General features: G+C 38.4%; 1 protein-coding gene across 1 annotated transcript in view; it reads left to right on the top strand.

The window, feature by feature from the left end:
- LOC116312179 (carbonic anhydrase-related protein 10-like) overlaps nucleotides 1–18,404 on the top strand; it is a 130,344-nt gene that overhangs the window by 61,025 nt on the left and 50,915 nt on the right. Inside the window, exon 3 of the mRNA XM_031729535.2 lies at nucleotides 10,150–10,292. Coding sequence (XP_031585395.1) covers nucleotides 10,150–10,292 — 143 coding nt within the window. The remainder of the gene's footprint in view (nucleotides 1–10,149; nucleotides 10,293–18,404) is intronic.

Raw genomic sequence — 18,404 nt, 5'->3', positions numbered from 1 at the left:
TTGACATTGACTTTTGCGGTTGTGGTCATTTTGTCCACCTAATCGCAGTCAGTGTAATGTCTACAAATGCATTAACATTATCTTCTAATGTTATTGCACCAACCCCCCGTACATGATGTGCAAGTTATTTAAGCTGTGACTGATCTCTCTGGCACACACATATCATACATTGTGCCAACAGCACATCAAAGCTAAAGAGTATGAGCGATACGCTCATACTCTTTAGGAAATCGTATATGCAGTGCATGTCAATCTCTGCTCTCCATTTAAACATATAACACGTCAGTACACTCAAAGGGAAAACTTTCTGTACCCGTGACTGAGACATATGTAACAAGCTCTCAAGCTTTGAGCTGGGTTAATATATGGATAGTGGGATGCCTTCTGAATGAAACACCTGGTTCAGATTACTTTAACTACCCTCTTTGCTGATAACAGAAAATGTAGCGAGGATTGTCGACACACTGAGGTCATGAGTCACTCCTTCACCTCCAATACTCATTTGCATTTTCAGCAACTTTTATGTAGTTAAAGCAGTTCTTTCAAGATAATTTCTCTTAGAAATCCACTTCTTTGAAGTGTTTTTTCAGTAGACTTAATGAGAAGTAAAATAAAGCAGTAGGTTGGTGATTTTATTTCCACCTGTACAAAGAAAATGTGCTTTTGAATCCCAGCAGCCTAGAAATAATGCTGAAGCCTGCTGGAAAGGGTAGCAAATCTAAAGATATAGCAATCCATCTAAGATCTGTGGCTACCAACATACCAAAATTTCCTCCTTCGTTGTAGAATTGATGCTTGCTTGCTGAGTAAATGCATACCTACAGCCAAAGCAACTGGTTATCTTAACAATATAGTGGCTATAAGTCATATCTACTGAAATGATAAAACTGTTAATAGTTTTGTAAAATCAGCAATTAAGTATTTTTATACTTTGAAAATGGATAAAATGTGTTATTATGTAGTCAGTTTCATATGGAGGCTGATTCTGGTTGCAGAGGTGTATCTGTCTCCCGCCTTTTTCGAGTTTCAAGTATTCCTGCTAAGTTAAATGCTGTCCTCAGGGTCTACTAGTGGTACTTGTAGTAAATTGAAAGCTAGGGTCATGTTCAGCTTAAAGTCTAAACCAAATCTAGCAAGGTGGTATATTGAACACTGCAACTTACAAACTGTAGCAAAATGTTACGTGTTTGGATGCAGGTTTCCGGCACAACCTCCAGCTTTCCTCCAAGCCACTCCAAGCTTGGAAAGCAGAGACCTCTCAGTCTGCACAGATAGGAACAAGTTCCCTTGTATACATTTTACTCAGGGTGGAGAAGTGCTCACACTATGCTCATAAAATCCAGGACTTATATACTACCTACAGCATCCCTATCCACACATCTTCCCTCAGCTCATACTTAAACTACTAATCAGACACTCTGTGACAAGTGTATGATCACAAACGTGCTGTTATTGTAGCTTAATGTTCATAAGTGGCTTAGGCCACAGTTTTGCAAACTGAACAGTTATGAAAATCTGTCAAGTGTCAGTGTTTCCTGGATATGAAAGGAATGAACCACATTTGCTTTCTCCTACAACAGCTTGACAAGCTTAATTAATACAATAAAAAATCTAGGTGTCACACACTCCATTAGATACTTCATAGAGCAAAGGTGAGGTACACCCAATCTGTTGAAGGGTTAGGGTGCAGAATGATGTATTTCTGAAATTAAACAGGAAACACAACTCCATGTTAAAGCATTTTCACCTAAAACATCTACTGAGTCATCAGTAGCAGTGTTTCTTCCATCACTTAGAGGCTTGCCTTTTTGGAAAGGCTTACTCACAGATTACTTGACCAGGAGTCACACAGTAGGTGGTTGAATCATTTCTGATTACGTTTATCCAGCATTCTAACCATAGCAAAACACGTCCTTCTAGGACACTACTACACTTGCATGGGACTACCAAAGGTTGGCGAATCTGTGTTGGCATGCGCATCGTATCTCTCCCAGGAGAATGTAATGGTTGAACAGCTTGCACAGGGTGGTTTAGGAGGAATAAGCAATTCAGCATAAACCCCTCAGGTTTATCTGTTGAAGCTTTTGCTCCATTATGTATTTGTCTGGGATAGGATACCTTTAGATAGGATAGCTGGATGCAGATTGGCCAGTTATACAGTCTGTGGGGAAGCAGGCTCAACATGGACATGTAGCCATGACTGTAACATCTGCTATTACGAATGAGATTGTTGGGGTCTTCAAAGCTGAGTCCCAGAATGAGACTGGCCCAGTGAGACCTCATTAAATGTAGCGAAATCTCTCCTGAAATTTTAAAAACCTTAACTCATCCATTGTACAATGTGTTCAGTGTACTTTAGATGAGAAAGTACTCATGAACCATCGTCAACGTGCAGATAATCTTCTTTCTTATCAGATTCTATGGTATTGATGCCATTTATCTTTCAGTTCATAGTTACTTCTCTAGATTGCTACTAGTGTCGCCCTGTTCAGAAATCAAGCGATAACTCCAAGAATATTTCTTAAATGCTTACCTGTTACTTTCAGGGGACATTAAACTAAAATAATCAGATTTCTATTAACTTAATAGTGATTAGAAAATGTTTACCAATACAAATGCAAAGGATGAAAAGAAAGCAGGAAAAATAAGGACAGAGAGTCATTAGGCGCTCTTATCTCGCCCAGAGCCCCTGAACGTATTCCAGCACGAAGTACGAGGCAGTCTTTGAGCTTGATTTAAACTTCAGTTATGTTTTATGTGTATATGTAACAGATTTTTTCTGATATTACAACTGTGCAACCAACCATCTAAAATTCCAGTGATTTTTTGGAGTGTCCCAAGTGAAGCTAACTTTGTTCTGTCCAAATCTAGTCAAACCCTTTTAGGAAGCTTGTTGTGATGGGGTTTAGGAAGCAACATGAATGCTTGGTAAATGACATACATTTAGATGAAAGTAAGACGAGTAGGAATAGGTGTGCTCCAAAATTTTGAATGAGATGAGTACTCGTATTGAGCTTATGTTTGTAGAATTTCAAAGAGACGGACAAACTGCAGTACTGATATAGAATGTATGTCTGATAAGGGTCTTTCATTATGGCTTCCATTGTAGCAGGACCTGATAATGAAATCATTTCAGAGGATAAATTGCTTTTGTAAAGAACAAGAAAGGTTAATGTGAGCGTTTGCAGGCTTTGTGACTGAGTTGTGTGTTACACATCAATTCTGAAAGTAGCAAAACTCATATTTGTACAAGTAACCAATCTACTTAATGGCTATTGTTATTTGGGAGAGGAGGATCACTCCAAATTGATTTGATTGAATGAAGGGGTTTCAGAACAGCCTTACACCTCATCCCCACGAGTGAGCTCCACCCCTGACAGCTTTGTTCTGCTCCCAGTTATCTACCCTTAAGCTTCCATTTTTGGCACATTGATAGCAACTCCATCCTCCATTCAGAACAGCAGTCACTCCACTGTTCCCTAAGAGCTCATGTTCTCGCATTCAAAGCTGCTATTCAATTTTTTATTATAATCTTCTGACTGTCTCTCTTATAGGTGTAAAATGTGTTTTTGGTTTATTCCATGAGCTACGTATTTTTGCTCACAGAAACACAGAAAATGAACTGAGGTTGTCAGGTTACCAGCAGACTTGTGAAAGTCGTTCATCCAACCAAAAGCAGTCCAGCAAATAATCCCTTGATGAAAATATATTTTTGCCTTAGTGTTGAATATTTTCATAGGTTGTTCAAAATCTTTGTGACTTTGAGATTGTATCTTTGGATGGAGCTACAGGAGCTTACATGCTGTGAGGTCGTTTCAGTTTAAATAAAAGATGAGAAACAAGCAAAAACAGTATTTTTCTATAGTTTACCTCCCTAAATTGTTGTCAACAAGGTTATTGTTTACATTAAAACAAAACCTGTGCAATACCCCATAAACTACTGGTTACTATAATGTTTAACAAGGGTTATCCAATCAGATAGAGTTAGAGCATTTCTCAAGCTCTACTTTCTGTGGCGGAATAATCCATATTTAATGCTTTATTGAGCATTTGGGGCAGCAGAATTGTGTATGTGGGAACGTAAATGTTCGTGGTAATGAAGTTACACATTACCCATAGAAGCAGTTTGACTCATTGATGTATTTTAATAGTTCCTGGACAACAATGGACCCCATTTAGCACTGAAGCGTGAGACAGACTTTTTACTAGTTGTGCATTCTTTCAGTTTGATTGTTGATAATACAGATTAACCCAGTATCCAACAACTTTTATCATCCACCATACAGTAACCCATGCTACAGTGCAGATTTAAACAAGTTTTTATCACTTAACATGCACGTTTCCAGAAAGCTCTTCTCCTTTTAAGCTCCACATATCTCCAGGCAGTGCATTTTGACTCTTTATCTCCCTTTTCTCTCTCAGTTTTTGTCTCTCTCTCTTTTCCCCGCCATTTGAACCCGGTTACATTTATTAATATTAAAAAGGATGGTTGGTCCTCAGGGCTTCCTCCCTCCGTCCCAGTCTCTGTCTCTCTTTTCTCTCGTTATCTGTCTTAGTCTTTGTGTCCTTTTTTTCTTTATTAGTTGATTGTACAGACTTTGTGTGTGTGTGACATAACCCATTGGTTTCACTGGTTTCCACAGTTTTCCTTTTTAAATAGTCTTTTGTCTCTTAACATTCCTACAACGTTTTAAATGGATTTTAAGGGATGTCAGCGGTTCAAAAGCTCAGACTGATACCTGAGACCAAAAGGCTAAGTAGTATGATATAAATGACAGAAATGTATCAAAACTTAGTCCTTACAGTTCTAATGAGTGTTTTTTTGTGTTTATATAAACTTAGTTGTGGGTTGTTCTGTGCTGCCACTTAATTCAATTTCAATTCAATTTTATTTATATAGCGCCAAATCACAACAACAGTCACCTCAAGGTGCTTTATATTGTACAGTAAATCATACAATAATAGATACAGAGAAAAACCCAACAATCATATGACCCCCTATGAGCAAGCACTTTGGTGACAGTGGGAAGGAAAAACTCCCTTTGAACAGGAAGAAACCTCAGGGAGGGGCGGCCATCTCCTGCGACCGGTCCCAGCAGATGGCCCCGCCCCTCCCTGAGCCTGGTTCTGCTGGAGGTTTCTTCCTGTTAAAAGGGAGTTTTTCCTTCCCACTGTCGCCAAAGTGCTTGCTCATAGGGGGTCATATGATTGTTGGGTTTTTCTCTGTACCTATGAAGCGCCTTGAGGCGACTTTTGTTGTGATTTGGCGCTATATAAATAAAATTGAATTGAATTGAATTGAATTGAATTGAATTGAACCGGTTGGGGTGAGAGAAGGAAAGCAGGATAAAGACATGCTGTGGAAGAGAGACAGAGATTAATAACAGATATGATTCGATGCAGAGAGGTCTATTAACACATAGTGAGTGAGAAAGGTGACTGGAAAGGAAAAACTCAATGCATCATGGGAATCCCCGGCAGCCTACGTCTATTGCAGCACAACTAAGGGAGGATTCAGGGTCACCTGGTCCAGCCCTAACTATATGCTTTTGCAAAAAGGAAAGTTTTAAGCCTAATCTTGAAAGTAGAGATAGTGTCTGTCTCCCGAATCCAAACCGGAAGCTGGTTCCACAGAATAGGGGCCTGAAAACTGAAGGCTCTGCCTCCCATTCTACTTTTAAATACTCTAGGAACAACAAGTAAGCCTGCAGAGTGAGAGCGAAGTGCTCTAATAGGGTGATATGGTACTACAAGGTCATTAAGATAAGGTGGGCCTGATTATTTAAGACCTTGTATGCAGAGGAGCAGGATTTTGAATTCAATTCTGGATTTAACAGGAAGCCAATGAAGGGAAGCCAAAACAGGAGAAATCTGCTCTCTCTTTCTAGTCCCTGTCAGGACTCTTGCTGCAGCATTTTGGATTAATTGAAGGCTTTTCAGTGAGTTTTAACCCTTTTATGTTCAAGAGGAACTTGGTGCCACAAGCAAAGCTGTATCATTAGTGTACATTTGTAGTCCAGTTGCTAACAAATCCTGAAAAATGCCAGTGACATGTGAACTAAAAGATATTCAGAGAACTGAAGTTTGTGGTATATGAGTTGAACTCATGGCCTGTAGAGATTTGGTGAAAATCTTTAGTTTTTTTCAAATAATTTTAGGATTTAGGACGTTCTTCATCTTTGGTTTGTTAACAAATGTGTTAAAGTTGTAACATGCTAACATGGTGAGAATGTTAAGCATACATATTAGCATGCTGACAGCAATTAGCTTAAAACATCAATATGCTTAAGTACAGCCGCATAGAAGCATTAGCTTAGCCATTGACTTAAGCCATTTGGATGAGATTTATGTCTCTGGGGGTGGCGCCATGGTCAATAACTTTAATCCAGTATGTCTAGAATTTTTTTTTCTTTATGCCAAACCAAAATGAACTCTGTTTATTTAGAAAATAGGATGCTCCTCCTGTATTTTATAACCAGTCTAGAGCAGCATATTTGTTTTTTAAAGATGATCCCTAAACTATTTCTGTGGGATAATCTTTTTGTATTTTATCTGTTTGTTGGGAATCTCTGCTTGTGCTGAAATAGCAGAAATTTGAGGAAAAGTTTTATTTGACCTACTTGAAAACCAATATAACAATCAAAAGAATTTAAAGCCGCAGCTGTTGCAGAGGCAGTTCTGCGTATTCATACATATTTTCACCAATATAAGTATGTTTGTAACTTACCCATGGGCATACAGAAAAGTATGAATGGCTTGATACTGTGGAATACTTAGATGTGCAATTGTTCGAGCAGGTTCTGAGGTTTCTTTTTTCTGTGATTTCTATAATTTTCTTTATTTATTTTTCTCTGGTTCTGTTTTGTCAGCTGTCCATTTCTATAATAAAGTTCACCTTAGATTGAAATTGAAACAATGCAGTGTTAATGTTTAGTCTTTTTTGTATTTACATCATAGCACTTCAAGATTAATAGAGACCTGGACCGATATGATCTAACACAGCTTACAATCTGGATTTTAGATACAATGAAACTATAGGAGTCCTGACTAATAGCTGCCACCATTATTTAAATCCCATACACAACACAATAGACATATTCCACTTTTTAGACCCAAGTAATTATTTGTTTCCTACAGAGCTTGATGTGTTTCCTGACATACAGTGGGTGTCTGTGTGTCACACACAGACCTACTTACACAAACAAACAAAGCTTGGTGATATAACAGTGTGCGGATATGTGCCAAGCAGGGGTCAGGATTGCACTCCGCAGGTCAGGGCTGCCACATCTGTCACTCCACTTCTCCCCAGAATATGGTCAGACAGGGATGGAAGAATGGATGAGGCTGGAGAGAGCGGAGGACAGAATGTATGAAGGGAAGGGTGGGGGGATAGGAGTAGAGGCTGTCAGGAACAGCTCCCAGGTGTTAATCAGTGTGCATGAATTTTAAAATGGAGTGCAATTGGAGAAAGTTATATAAATAAGTTTTTTGATCTAAATTTTGCAGACCAAAACTTCAATCCTTCAATTTTTTTTTACCCATTTAGCTGGGTCTTAGCTTAGACAACTTGATTACTTTTTAGAGCAAAATGACAGCTGTTTCACACTCTGGATCGTCATTAAGCCTGGAGATGAAAAGCATTATGACAGTTAGTGATAAGCCCTGGAGCGAGAGAAAGACTTTGTGTGCATGTGTCAAAATTACAGTTGATTTAGTAATGTCATCTAAGGCTCTGTATGCCTGTGAGCATGTGTGCATCCTTTCCCTATCTGTCAATTGCAGTGCTAACACATGTTGCCCCCATCTGGCTGCCTTAAACATCAGCTATCATTACCATATTTCCATTCCCATTCTTTGCCCAGCTTCTTCTGTTCTGGATAGTAGTAATCATGTGACTACAAAGGATTATCTGATAGAGAGCAAAACTGTTCTGATTATCTGAACATCTAATCCTACAAGAGTCTTGGGTTTAAAACAATCCTGCATTACATGTTGAGATAACACAACATAGCCTAATTTATCACTGACACGTGCTTTGGTTAAAGTGAGCACTGAAGCCAAAAGAAATACTAAGAACATCTACTGGTAGTCGAATTCCTCACCTTTGGCTAATTAACCCGTGTCACTAATTTAATAGCTTTAGCTGATAACATAGACTATGTATAAAAGTAACCACAGTGTTAGAATTTAGCTTGCCTTCCTGTTGATTAGTGTGGAACTAAATGCAACCATATAAAGCTCAGAAGTGTTACCTCCCAGGTGCAATATTTCAGAAAACATGTTTGTGTCATCATCACATCATCATAATTCAATTTCAATTCAATTTTTTTATATAGCACCAAATCACAACAAAAGTCGCCTCAAGGCGCTTTATATTGTACAGTAGATACAGAGAAAAACCCAACAATCATATGACCCCCTATGAGCAAGCACTTTGGCAACAGTGGGAAGGAAAAACTCCCTTTTAACAGGAAGAAACCTCCGGCAGAACCAGGCTCAGAGACGGGTGGCCATCTGCCGCAACTGGTTGGGGGTGAGGGGAGGAAGACAGGATGAAGACACGCTGTGGAAGAGAGCCAGAGATTGATAATAACTAATGATTAAATGCAGAGAGGTGTACGACGTATTGTGATGAAATATTGTGTCCTAATTAAAGGCATAAAACTACATCACTTCTGAATGACTTTGATTTTTAAAATTCACAGTACAATTTAATGCAACTACAAGGTAGAATATGTAAGTATATCATTACAGTACTAAATGAGATCAGACACAGCATACTTCTAAGTGCTTAAAGTATGCCGTGTCTTTTTAATCAGAGTATATCATCGAGTCAATTAAATGTTTGAGATATTCCCATAGGACCAGTTTTATTTGATACCTTTTTTTAAAGCGTGAAATCTTTATTTTAAATCTTCTTTTTTTAAAACTTGGCTTATCTTTGTCTAATGTTACTATTATTGTTTGATGACCTGAAACATTCAAGTATGACAAGAAGAGAAGAAGAAATCAGGAAGGGGCAAAGATTTTTATCACAGCACTGTTCATTAATGGAAACCAAATCAAATGAAGCTCAGTCTTGCCACTTCGGTCGAGTATCTGCTCTTTTATTTCCAAGTGTATGTGCTCGAGCACAGAGGGAGAAAAAATGGTTGCTTGTGGTCTGGACTGTATATTGGGTATGAGGGGACATCAGTGATGCCTTTCAGCATTCAGTTCCAGTTCATTAGAGGACCAATGAAACACAAGCCTTTGTGCCCTAGTGAATGTCAAGTGTTTTATTCCTATACAGTTCAGTTAACAGAGTTAGCGAGTTTTTTCCTTGCTAATCGTTTTTATTTTAGCTTTAATATTCACTTTGTATTGTGGCTTTGATTCACTTGTTAGGTATAGACAACAAAAACGTCTTGGCTAGGTTTGGCACTAAAGTATTAGGTCAGCTTTAGGCAAAGAAAATTATATTTCCAGGTTAATGCACTAAAAAAAAGGGTTACGTTTAGGTGCTGAAAATAACTTGGTTACTTTTAGGAAAACATTGAAGCACCCCTTCCAGTCATCTCACACGTACTGGGTACACATGCTTAATCTACACAAATAACGGACACGCTGGGAATGAGAATGAGCTTAATACTTAGCATTCACACAATAAACACAGACTCAATTACAGGATCCTTAAATTTACAATGCTAATTAATGCTGTTATTATGTTATCAACAAAAAATTCACCAGTCATCATGAAAATATTTTAAGTGTAAAAGTAAGACGTACCACTTTATTCCGGGGAGGTATATTTCTGTGTCAAGGCTGAGCTTAGCCTGTGGGTCTGCCAAGTTCTGGTATTGTAAATTATGTGCAATAAAAACGATGGAGAGAACTTTTGAGTCACTTTTAAGAAGTCCATTTCTCCGCCTTACTTGTACTTGCAGATAATAACCTGGAGACTTTAATGAAAGTTCTTTTTTTAGTTGGATTTTAATGAAGCCATATGTAAATTTAAATCTCCCTAAACTCCACCAGCACTTCTGTCCCATCATAATGAAGCTCATCTGCTCCCTTTCTTTCTGTTTTTATGGTTTGATCTTGTGCCTGCATGTGCACAGGCGCTCACACAATAATTGCTTTCTTTTTTCCCTCTCGTTCCAACACTAGTTCCATCCTTCTGGGGTCTGGTGAACTCAGCCTGGAACCTGTGTGCCATTGGGAAAAGGCAGTCCCCCATCGACATCGAAACCAGTCACATGATTTTTGACCCGTACCTGACCCCTCTCAGGCTCAATACAGGAGGACATAAGGTAAGGGTTACCAAATGAAAATGCTTCCTCAAGGATCCTTAATGGTTTTCATGTAGCGATCGAGGAGCTTTAGCTCATGTTTTGAGACAAAACTCATCAAATGTCGAGACACAAGCAGGACTGTCCTTCTGTGACAGTCGCTGGGCTTTAATTCATCAGGGTGAAACAACACAGACCAGGACACTGCCTCTAAATCAAGAAGCAGAGAAACTTTGGTCAGAGACAATGATTCATCTATATCCAAAGGCTTTAAAATTCCCAGCTGCATTTTGCTGCACCAAGGCTCAGGAGGCATTACAATTTTAGCCCTTTACTCAGCAATCACAGTTAATCTTTGGAGGAAAAATCCTCTTTAAAGCACCTAAAATCACAGTTAAACACAGCTTGTGGGATGTTGTACTTTTCATCCTGGATTCATTATGACAGTTTGGAAATGTATTTTAGTTATTGGCCATAATAATGTCAGTGTGAGGAAAAAGGGTCTGGCTACAAGAGTGCAAATTTAGCTTTGTCACAAATTTAGAGTGGGCAAGACTTCCTACACCCTGCCTGAGGTGGGGATTAGCTGGTGGTTTGGGGGCTGGACTGGCCTTGTCCTGGGGTCACGGCTGTTTGGTTGGCGGTTGGTCAATTTGCCTGCACGTCAGATTGATGTGGATGGGTGTGAACCTTTCTGCATTTTCTTTGTGTGTCTTTGTGAATGTGTGGGCGGCTGTATGTGTTTGTTGTTGTGCGTGGGTCTTGTGTCTTTCTGCACCTTGGCCCCTGCTGAACCTTGGGATATGGTTCCACCATCAAGTTCCAGCACTCCCTGGAACTTGATGGTTCCTGTAAGCGATTCAGTTCTGGGGCCTTATATGTATATAATTTAATACTGAGACATTGCCGTCTGCTAAGAAATTTAAGGTTCTGTCTGAAGGCGGAACAAGGACATATTTTGTGAAAGCAGCTGAGAGAAAGGGCTTATGTGTTATACATAAGCCCCAGGCTATTTTTTATAGAAATTTCATCTGAAATTTTCCATTCAGTCATGAAGAGTTACAGAACTGTAAGTACAAACTGCACAACTACGGGGTCTATAGAAATGAGACACTTTAAACAAATCTGACCACCTCAACAGGCCGGAGTGATTCCGGCAGAAAAGATTTGAGGCAAAATTGTTCCCAGTTAAACCTGTAAATTAGAGTGAAAATACAAGCCAGCCGCGGTGAAGCTTCTAAATCTGTTCTGAAAAATTCTCACCTGTAACTCCACCAAATGTAATACATCAGAAATGAAAGCACAATAAATGCTGCATTCATTTCAGTCAGAGTAATACCAGACTACTTCTTCACTTCAGCGTGCCACACTCTGAAACCCTCAAATAACAGCAGCTGGTTGCAGTTTAATAACAGAAAAGGCTCAGTCCTGCTACAGGGACCACTGGGGTTGAAAGGGATACGGACTGTATTTGAGTTGCGGTGTAGGAAATTTAGGCTGGGACAACAAACCCCCACAAGGCCAGATAGTGAATTTTTCTTAAACTTCCTTCCTTGTGATTCGTAAAAAGAGGCCAAGACTTGACAAAGGTGTTTATAGCAGAACATTGTTACAGTTGCCACTGTGAATGACATACAAGTAGCCATTCAGGGGCGATAACGAGGGTATTGTGAGGTCATCAAAAGGTATTGAGAACCAGAATAACAATTTAACTCCTCGTTTCAATTGGGACAGTCAAATTTGCCCATAGACAGGTTGCTATAGTAACTGTGAAAACCATTATTGTTAAAAACTGGGGAAAAAAGCAATCTTAAATGATAGTGTGTAATGACAAAATAAACTAAACTAAAATATGAAATACTGAATACTGAAGGTATTTAGTTTTAGTCTTTTTCAGCCAAATTTGTCAGTACATTAGACACGAGGAAGCTTTTGTGCTCCCAAAATGTTCATGTTAGCTGAAAGAGGCAGCTCAGCTTGATCCAGCCTATGGTAATCTGTTATTACTGGATAAAAGTGGACGGTTTTCAGCTGTAAAAGTTCCATGAACTTTGGAAAGCTGATGTTCAAGGTCATCTACTCGGATATGTTGGGATAGACAGCAAGCATTAACTTCACTTTTAAACTGGCCTGATTTTTCTGTCAAGGTTGGTGTTGAGAGCTTGGTCTCCAGCTATGACTGAGCAGTTTTCAGTTTCAGTTTGCCTTTGGGCAAAGAAACTGGTTCTCCTAGAAACAACACTGGGGGAACAATGCCTTTATTTCAACATTCATTGGATTGCACACTGTGAATTCATCCCTCGGGGAAACTGTCAACATGGAGGTCCACTGTAGTATCCTGAGGGGTCTGAGGGATAAATATTCAGAGGCAACCTTTTGAATTCTGATATAAAGGAACTTCTGTTAGAAAATCTAATAACTGCAGCTACACTGAAAATTGTCCAGAGGTTCACGAGAAAGTGATCTTGAATGTGAGATTTAAAATGCCAGATTTAAACCATGTAAGGATTCTGATATTTATAGGCCTGTTCTCAGAACTATTTGACATTTACATTGTTCTTTATTCTTAAAAACAAACAAAAAAACATAACTTTTCTGTATATATATGAATACAGGGTAATAAGATACATTAGCCAACGTAACAGGTGTAACTTATGGGCAAATCCTTAAATAAGTAAAGTAAGTACATTGCACAAATCATTGGTGATGAACTATGAATTTTACAAATTTCTCTTGCTTTAACCTCTAATGTAATTATTTTTGACATCTACATCGTTGGTTTTCACTTTTCCCTTGAAAGCAGTTCACTACCAGCATTCATTAAATAATTGTTCTTGTGGGACTTACCAATTTCCTTTATTTTCAATAATCCATCCTGAAAATGAGTCCGACTTCAAACGTAATGTACATTTTTAACATATCTTCCTTTGATTCAGGAGATAGTCTGTTCTGAATCATAAGTCATTATTTCACAACATAATGTCTTTATGAAAATTTCACTGCCAAAGGCTGCTTTGATCTTGACAATATGGTGCTTTGCTGTTACATTTCATTGTTCCCTTCCAAAATCCAGATGCTTTGCTAGCTCAAAATGGATTTAATGTTTGCTAAGGTTTGATGTGATGATGACTGTGGGTGATTCATATCCACAGTTTAATGTCTGAATACTGACTGCTTATAAAAACCCTTAAGACTGCCTTCAAGCTTTCTCTCGGAGCATATGACGCACATTCGTTTACGTGAGAAATAATGATAATTTTCCTCTGGAACTTTCAAACTTGAGAAATGGTGAATAATAATAATAATAATGATAATAATGGTACTCTATGTATGTCCATATGATTGTTCCCAAACTAAAATTAATCTATAAAATACTGAGGTTACCAACGGGTGTAACTTGTTTATGGTTTAAACTGATTAAAATATTTACTTCAAATTAAAAGCTCTGTTTCTTTTTCTGTATGTAGAAACTGCACGACCGAGGCCAAATGTGACGGTTAATTAAAAGCACAAGATGCTGAATCCTGCCCAATAATCATTCATTCAAGGGCACAAATTATTGATTACATGTTTTTTTCTTTCTCTGTGGCACTACTTGGGCTTGGTACTTAAACACTGCTGATATAATATTTTTAAACATATATCTATTTGGCTTGTTGTTTGTATTAGCTCACCCATCATATTCCCTTTTAAAGAAGCTTTTATAGGTGTTCTTTGAAACCTCCTGAAAATATCAAAGTCAGCATATTTGTGTTATTCCCAGACACTTTCCAGAAGAAGACTCTTTTCCACCACAGAAACCAGGGTTTAAATGAAGAATAAGGATACAGCATTAGCCCTAAGCGTAAGCCTCTGCCAAGTATTATTTTCTGAAGGATGATTTTTGGTTATTGTGCCCCAGCATGGCTAAAGGTTAAAAAGGAATGGATATGTGGAATCCAAATTCTTCCAAGTATTTTGTACTGTATCATGGAGCTTAACATGAACACAGGCATTTCAGATTGGGTTGACATTCTTGTGCATACCAAATACCTCAAGAACCTCAGGAGATTTTATTACATATGGCTTAAACATACACGAATTTAAAAATCTGTGTTAAAGGTCAGGACAAGTGTGACGTACAGAAGCATAGATGGATGTCGCCGCAGAGACGTCAGTTACTGACGTGTGTACCTCCAGTTTTGAAGGTTCTAATTGATTTTTGTCTGTTGTCATTTTCAAGCTTTAAAACTAAACGTGATTAGCAGGCGGTGAATCTGACTACAAAGCTGTTTGTCTGTAATACCTGTTCCTGCTAATCTTCAGATCGGCCCACCCTAAAGCATATCTTGCTTTACGTATTTTGTTTTAAATGAAGCCTTACTGTAATCACAAATTAGAATTATCATGTTTTATTGATGACCAGAAACCGAATCTGTATTCAGTCTGTGCCCAAAAAATGAATTAATGTACTGGTTATGGCAATGTTGCACACTAATGTTAAATATAATTAAATGGAGTGATGACACATCTTGACACATATAGATGTAAACTGCATATATATGAAGGTGAGATGCTAAATCTTGTCTACTCTTGGATATTTTGCTTAAAAGCATGTTTGACTAATTTATTTGATAAACATTGATCACATCAGATTCATTATGCTTGGGTCATGGCAGAAAACCTCTGTGTGCACTTGCATCTTTCTGTGCACTTATACTGGAGTTGGTGTGGCGGTACAATAGCTGCTGCTGATACTTGGGATGGGTTAATTTCAGAGAATAAGTTTCCCTGCAGGGATCAATAATGACACCCTGATCATATTTTTTAGGATCAGTGAGCATTACAGTGGTCATGCTCTGATAGGTACTGTGTAATCTGTTACCTATTAAATACATTTTCATTTTTGCACGATGACAATTTTAGTCTCTGATTTTACTGTACAAAACAGTCTTTTTTGGGATGTTTAAATTTACACTAATACCTGCATTACAGTGTATTTTATGTTTGTTACATTATGTGTCACCCTCCTAAGTCTTTCAAGGATTGTAGGCGAGTGGAGACAGATAGAGGGATGATTACACTCTTAATACAACAAGTGTAACAGAAAGTGCCCACTTCATCTGGTAAATAGCAAAGCCAGGCCACTCATCCACTTAGCTCTTACATTATCGCTAGTCTCTTATCTGAGGTTTGTGTATTGACAGCAGTGATACTTAATCCTGCAAGTTTTAAAATCAAGCTTTCAAGCCCCTGTCAGCTTAGTGCAAATTGTTCCCTTTGCAATTTGCTCTGTGTTTAAAGTTATTATGTGTAAATTCTGAACAGGATCGTACACTGTTTAAATCTGAACTAAGCATGCGTTACGTCTCTCGAGTCCTTTTGTTTCATTTCTATTTATTTCAATTTATGGTGATTAACATTTTACTATAGGACACAGAGAAATCATAAGGAAACATTAACCCCATAATGCTCTATTTAAAAGGTCTATCCTTATAATTCCCCACGAGACTTGCTCATTGTGATGAAGGCTAAGAAGTGTCACTGTTATTCCCAGAGGGAGCAGTGTCAACCACTAATCACAGTCACTGTGGCACGCTGTGGTTCAGACAAATATGATATGAGATCAGATGACTGACAGTAGTAGCTCAGGCTCTGCTAATCCAAAGCGCCAGGGAATGTAGGTCGGCTGGGCTAATGAAATATCTGGATTACTGAATCACTGTGCCAGGGCTCATCTGAAATAAATTTGTTGGAGTTTTTGTTAATATGCATGCAAATGCGCATATCAGTCCCTTCATGATCTAATTTGTGACAAAAATGGAGCTTTTTATTGTGTTTTCTTTTTTCTCTCCTTTTTAACACAGCCAAGTGATTGAAACTATGACAAAGCACACAGCTAATCGTGCAAATATCCTCTACAATTATTGATCAAATAAGAAAAATAATTTTTGTTGCCCAGTAATAAAAAAGAAGTGGAACCCTGAGATACAAGGACACATCGCAAACTACGGGAAAGGGAAAATAATAATGAGCAGAAGTGCTGTGGGGGTGGACGAGTGATACTACTCTGTCTTACCTGTCTGTCAGGTAACTACTTCTTAAAGCGCTTACTTAAAGTGGCAATGGTAAGCTTTTCATTCAGATTTATTGCTTTCTGTCTTCTTAAGTGTTACCAACAACCACAAGGAGCAAAGCAGGAAATTTATTGTTTGTTTGAGCCTTAACTTTCCTGGGACATTTTTTACCTCGTTGTAGACAGAAGTATACAGACAGAGTGAGTCTTATTGAACTAATCTAAATGTCAGTGGTGCTTTTTTTCCTGTATATTCTGCAATCAATTTTTATTCTAACTGAAGTGAAATAAATTAGAATACTTTATTAAGTTGTATAGATTCAGCATTTTATATAACTGGGTCACTAGCATTCAATTAATGGCCTATCAATTGGTGTTTGTAGTAGGTATAAGAAGCTTTTGCTAGTGACTTACCTGCTGCCCCCAAATGTGGCTCTAACCTATGTCAAGCACAGCTAATGACTTGTGGACTAAGGCAGGCCCAGGCCACTCGGTTATGCCAAGTTATGCCGACTTTCAAACAAATAAATTAGGTTTAAGGACAATATTTCCACCTGAAATGTGCAGGAGTTGAGGTATGAAGTAGTCTAAAAATTTTCAGCATAATGCAAGTGCCTTGAATGTACTTTCCACAACTCTTTGAAAAACAGCAGCATCCATTAGGTTGTGAACAGCATTTGGTTTGAGCAACAGCTTCGTATTCCAGTGCTGGCGATCCCTCACTAAAACAGGGCGTTATAGCGATGTAATATGTTCAGCTTTCTGCTTGAATCGGGGATCAAGACATTAACAGCTTGTGACTGCACGCTGCAAAAACTCTTAGCACCTTTTAGATCCCGCGGGTGTTGTTGTTCGAAATGGTTTCAGACAAAGTGGTGTGTGTACAGTTGGGTTCCAGGGGGCCTTAATCCACCCATGCATCAAATCCACAATCCATGTTGCTTACCACACTAGGCTTAACAGGACCTGTCCTGTGGGATGGCTTTAGCACACAGATGTTTCATTGCAGGCTCTCTGCTTCCTTATTTAACAGTAGATCAGAATTCTCTGTTCTTTTGTGGCAGCCAGGCCAGCTGTATTATAGGAAAGTCATGCAGGATTTTCTCAGAGCTGCCTGATGAACTGTGAAACCATGTGCTCTGGCTTTCCTACATTTCTGGTGTGGGATGGTTTTAGCAGTCGGCAGTGTTCTTTTTCATTCATTTGTTGCAAATAATGTCTTCTTAGATTTCAGTCCTGTGGCAGTAGTGATCTGTATCACAGGAAGCTCATGCTGGATTTGTCAGATGACTTCAGATATTTTCAAAGGTGCTCAGAGGTGTAATGCTGTGCTGTTGATGGTCTATACTGAGGTCATATGTTATGTGTTATATGCAGTGTTGGGAAGGTTACTTTTAAAATGTATTCCACTACAGGTTACAGAATACATGGTCCAAAATGTAGTTTGTAACGTATTCTGTCAAGTTACTCAATTTGAGTAACGTATTCCGAATACTTTGGATTACTTGATATATTGTCATGCTTTTTGCAACTGCATGAATGCACTATTGCTGTGGAATTTATTACTATTACTCAAGGCTACTTGCCACCGAGCTAACATTGTTAGCTGGCATTAGCTGAGGTTAGTTCATAGACTGCAGACTGTTAGACTTGATGGATAGCATTAACAACCTGCTAGCTGCAAATAATCATGTGCAGTTCTGAAAGCAATACCAACTAGATTTATAAATCTTAATATAAAATGAGTAACAGTAGGATGGACATTAGGTAAGGCTGCACTTTTTGCAGTGATCTCGTATAGAAAACTATTTCTGTATCAGTAATATGTTTCTTTCTGTCTGCTTTCAGAACTGCACATGATTATTTGCAGCAGGTTGTAATGCAGCCTTCATTAATAGTAATAAATCACACAGCAATAGTACATCGAAGATACTGAAGTGACACATAACCCAGGTAGCTACCACAACTACAACAAGGTAGTTGCAGTAGGCTAACATTAGTTTTTAAAAAAGAACATACTTCCAGATGTTTCTTTAGGTTTGAGTCTTTTGACGCTGAGAGCAGCTTGGCTGCTGGCA

This window comes from Oreochromis aureus, linkage group 4 (genome assembly GCF_013358895.1).
Source record: "Oreochromis aureus strain Israel breed Guangdong linkage group 4, ZZ_aureus, whole genome shotgun sequence".
NCBI lineage: Eukaryota > Metazoa > Chordata > Actinopteri > Cichliformes > Cichlidae > Oreochromis > Oreochromis aureus.
This window is presented reverse-complemented; position numbering and strand designations above follow the sequence as displayed.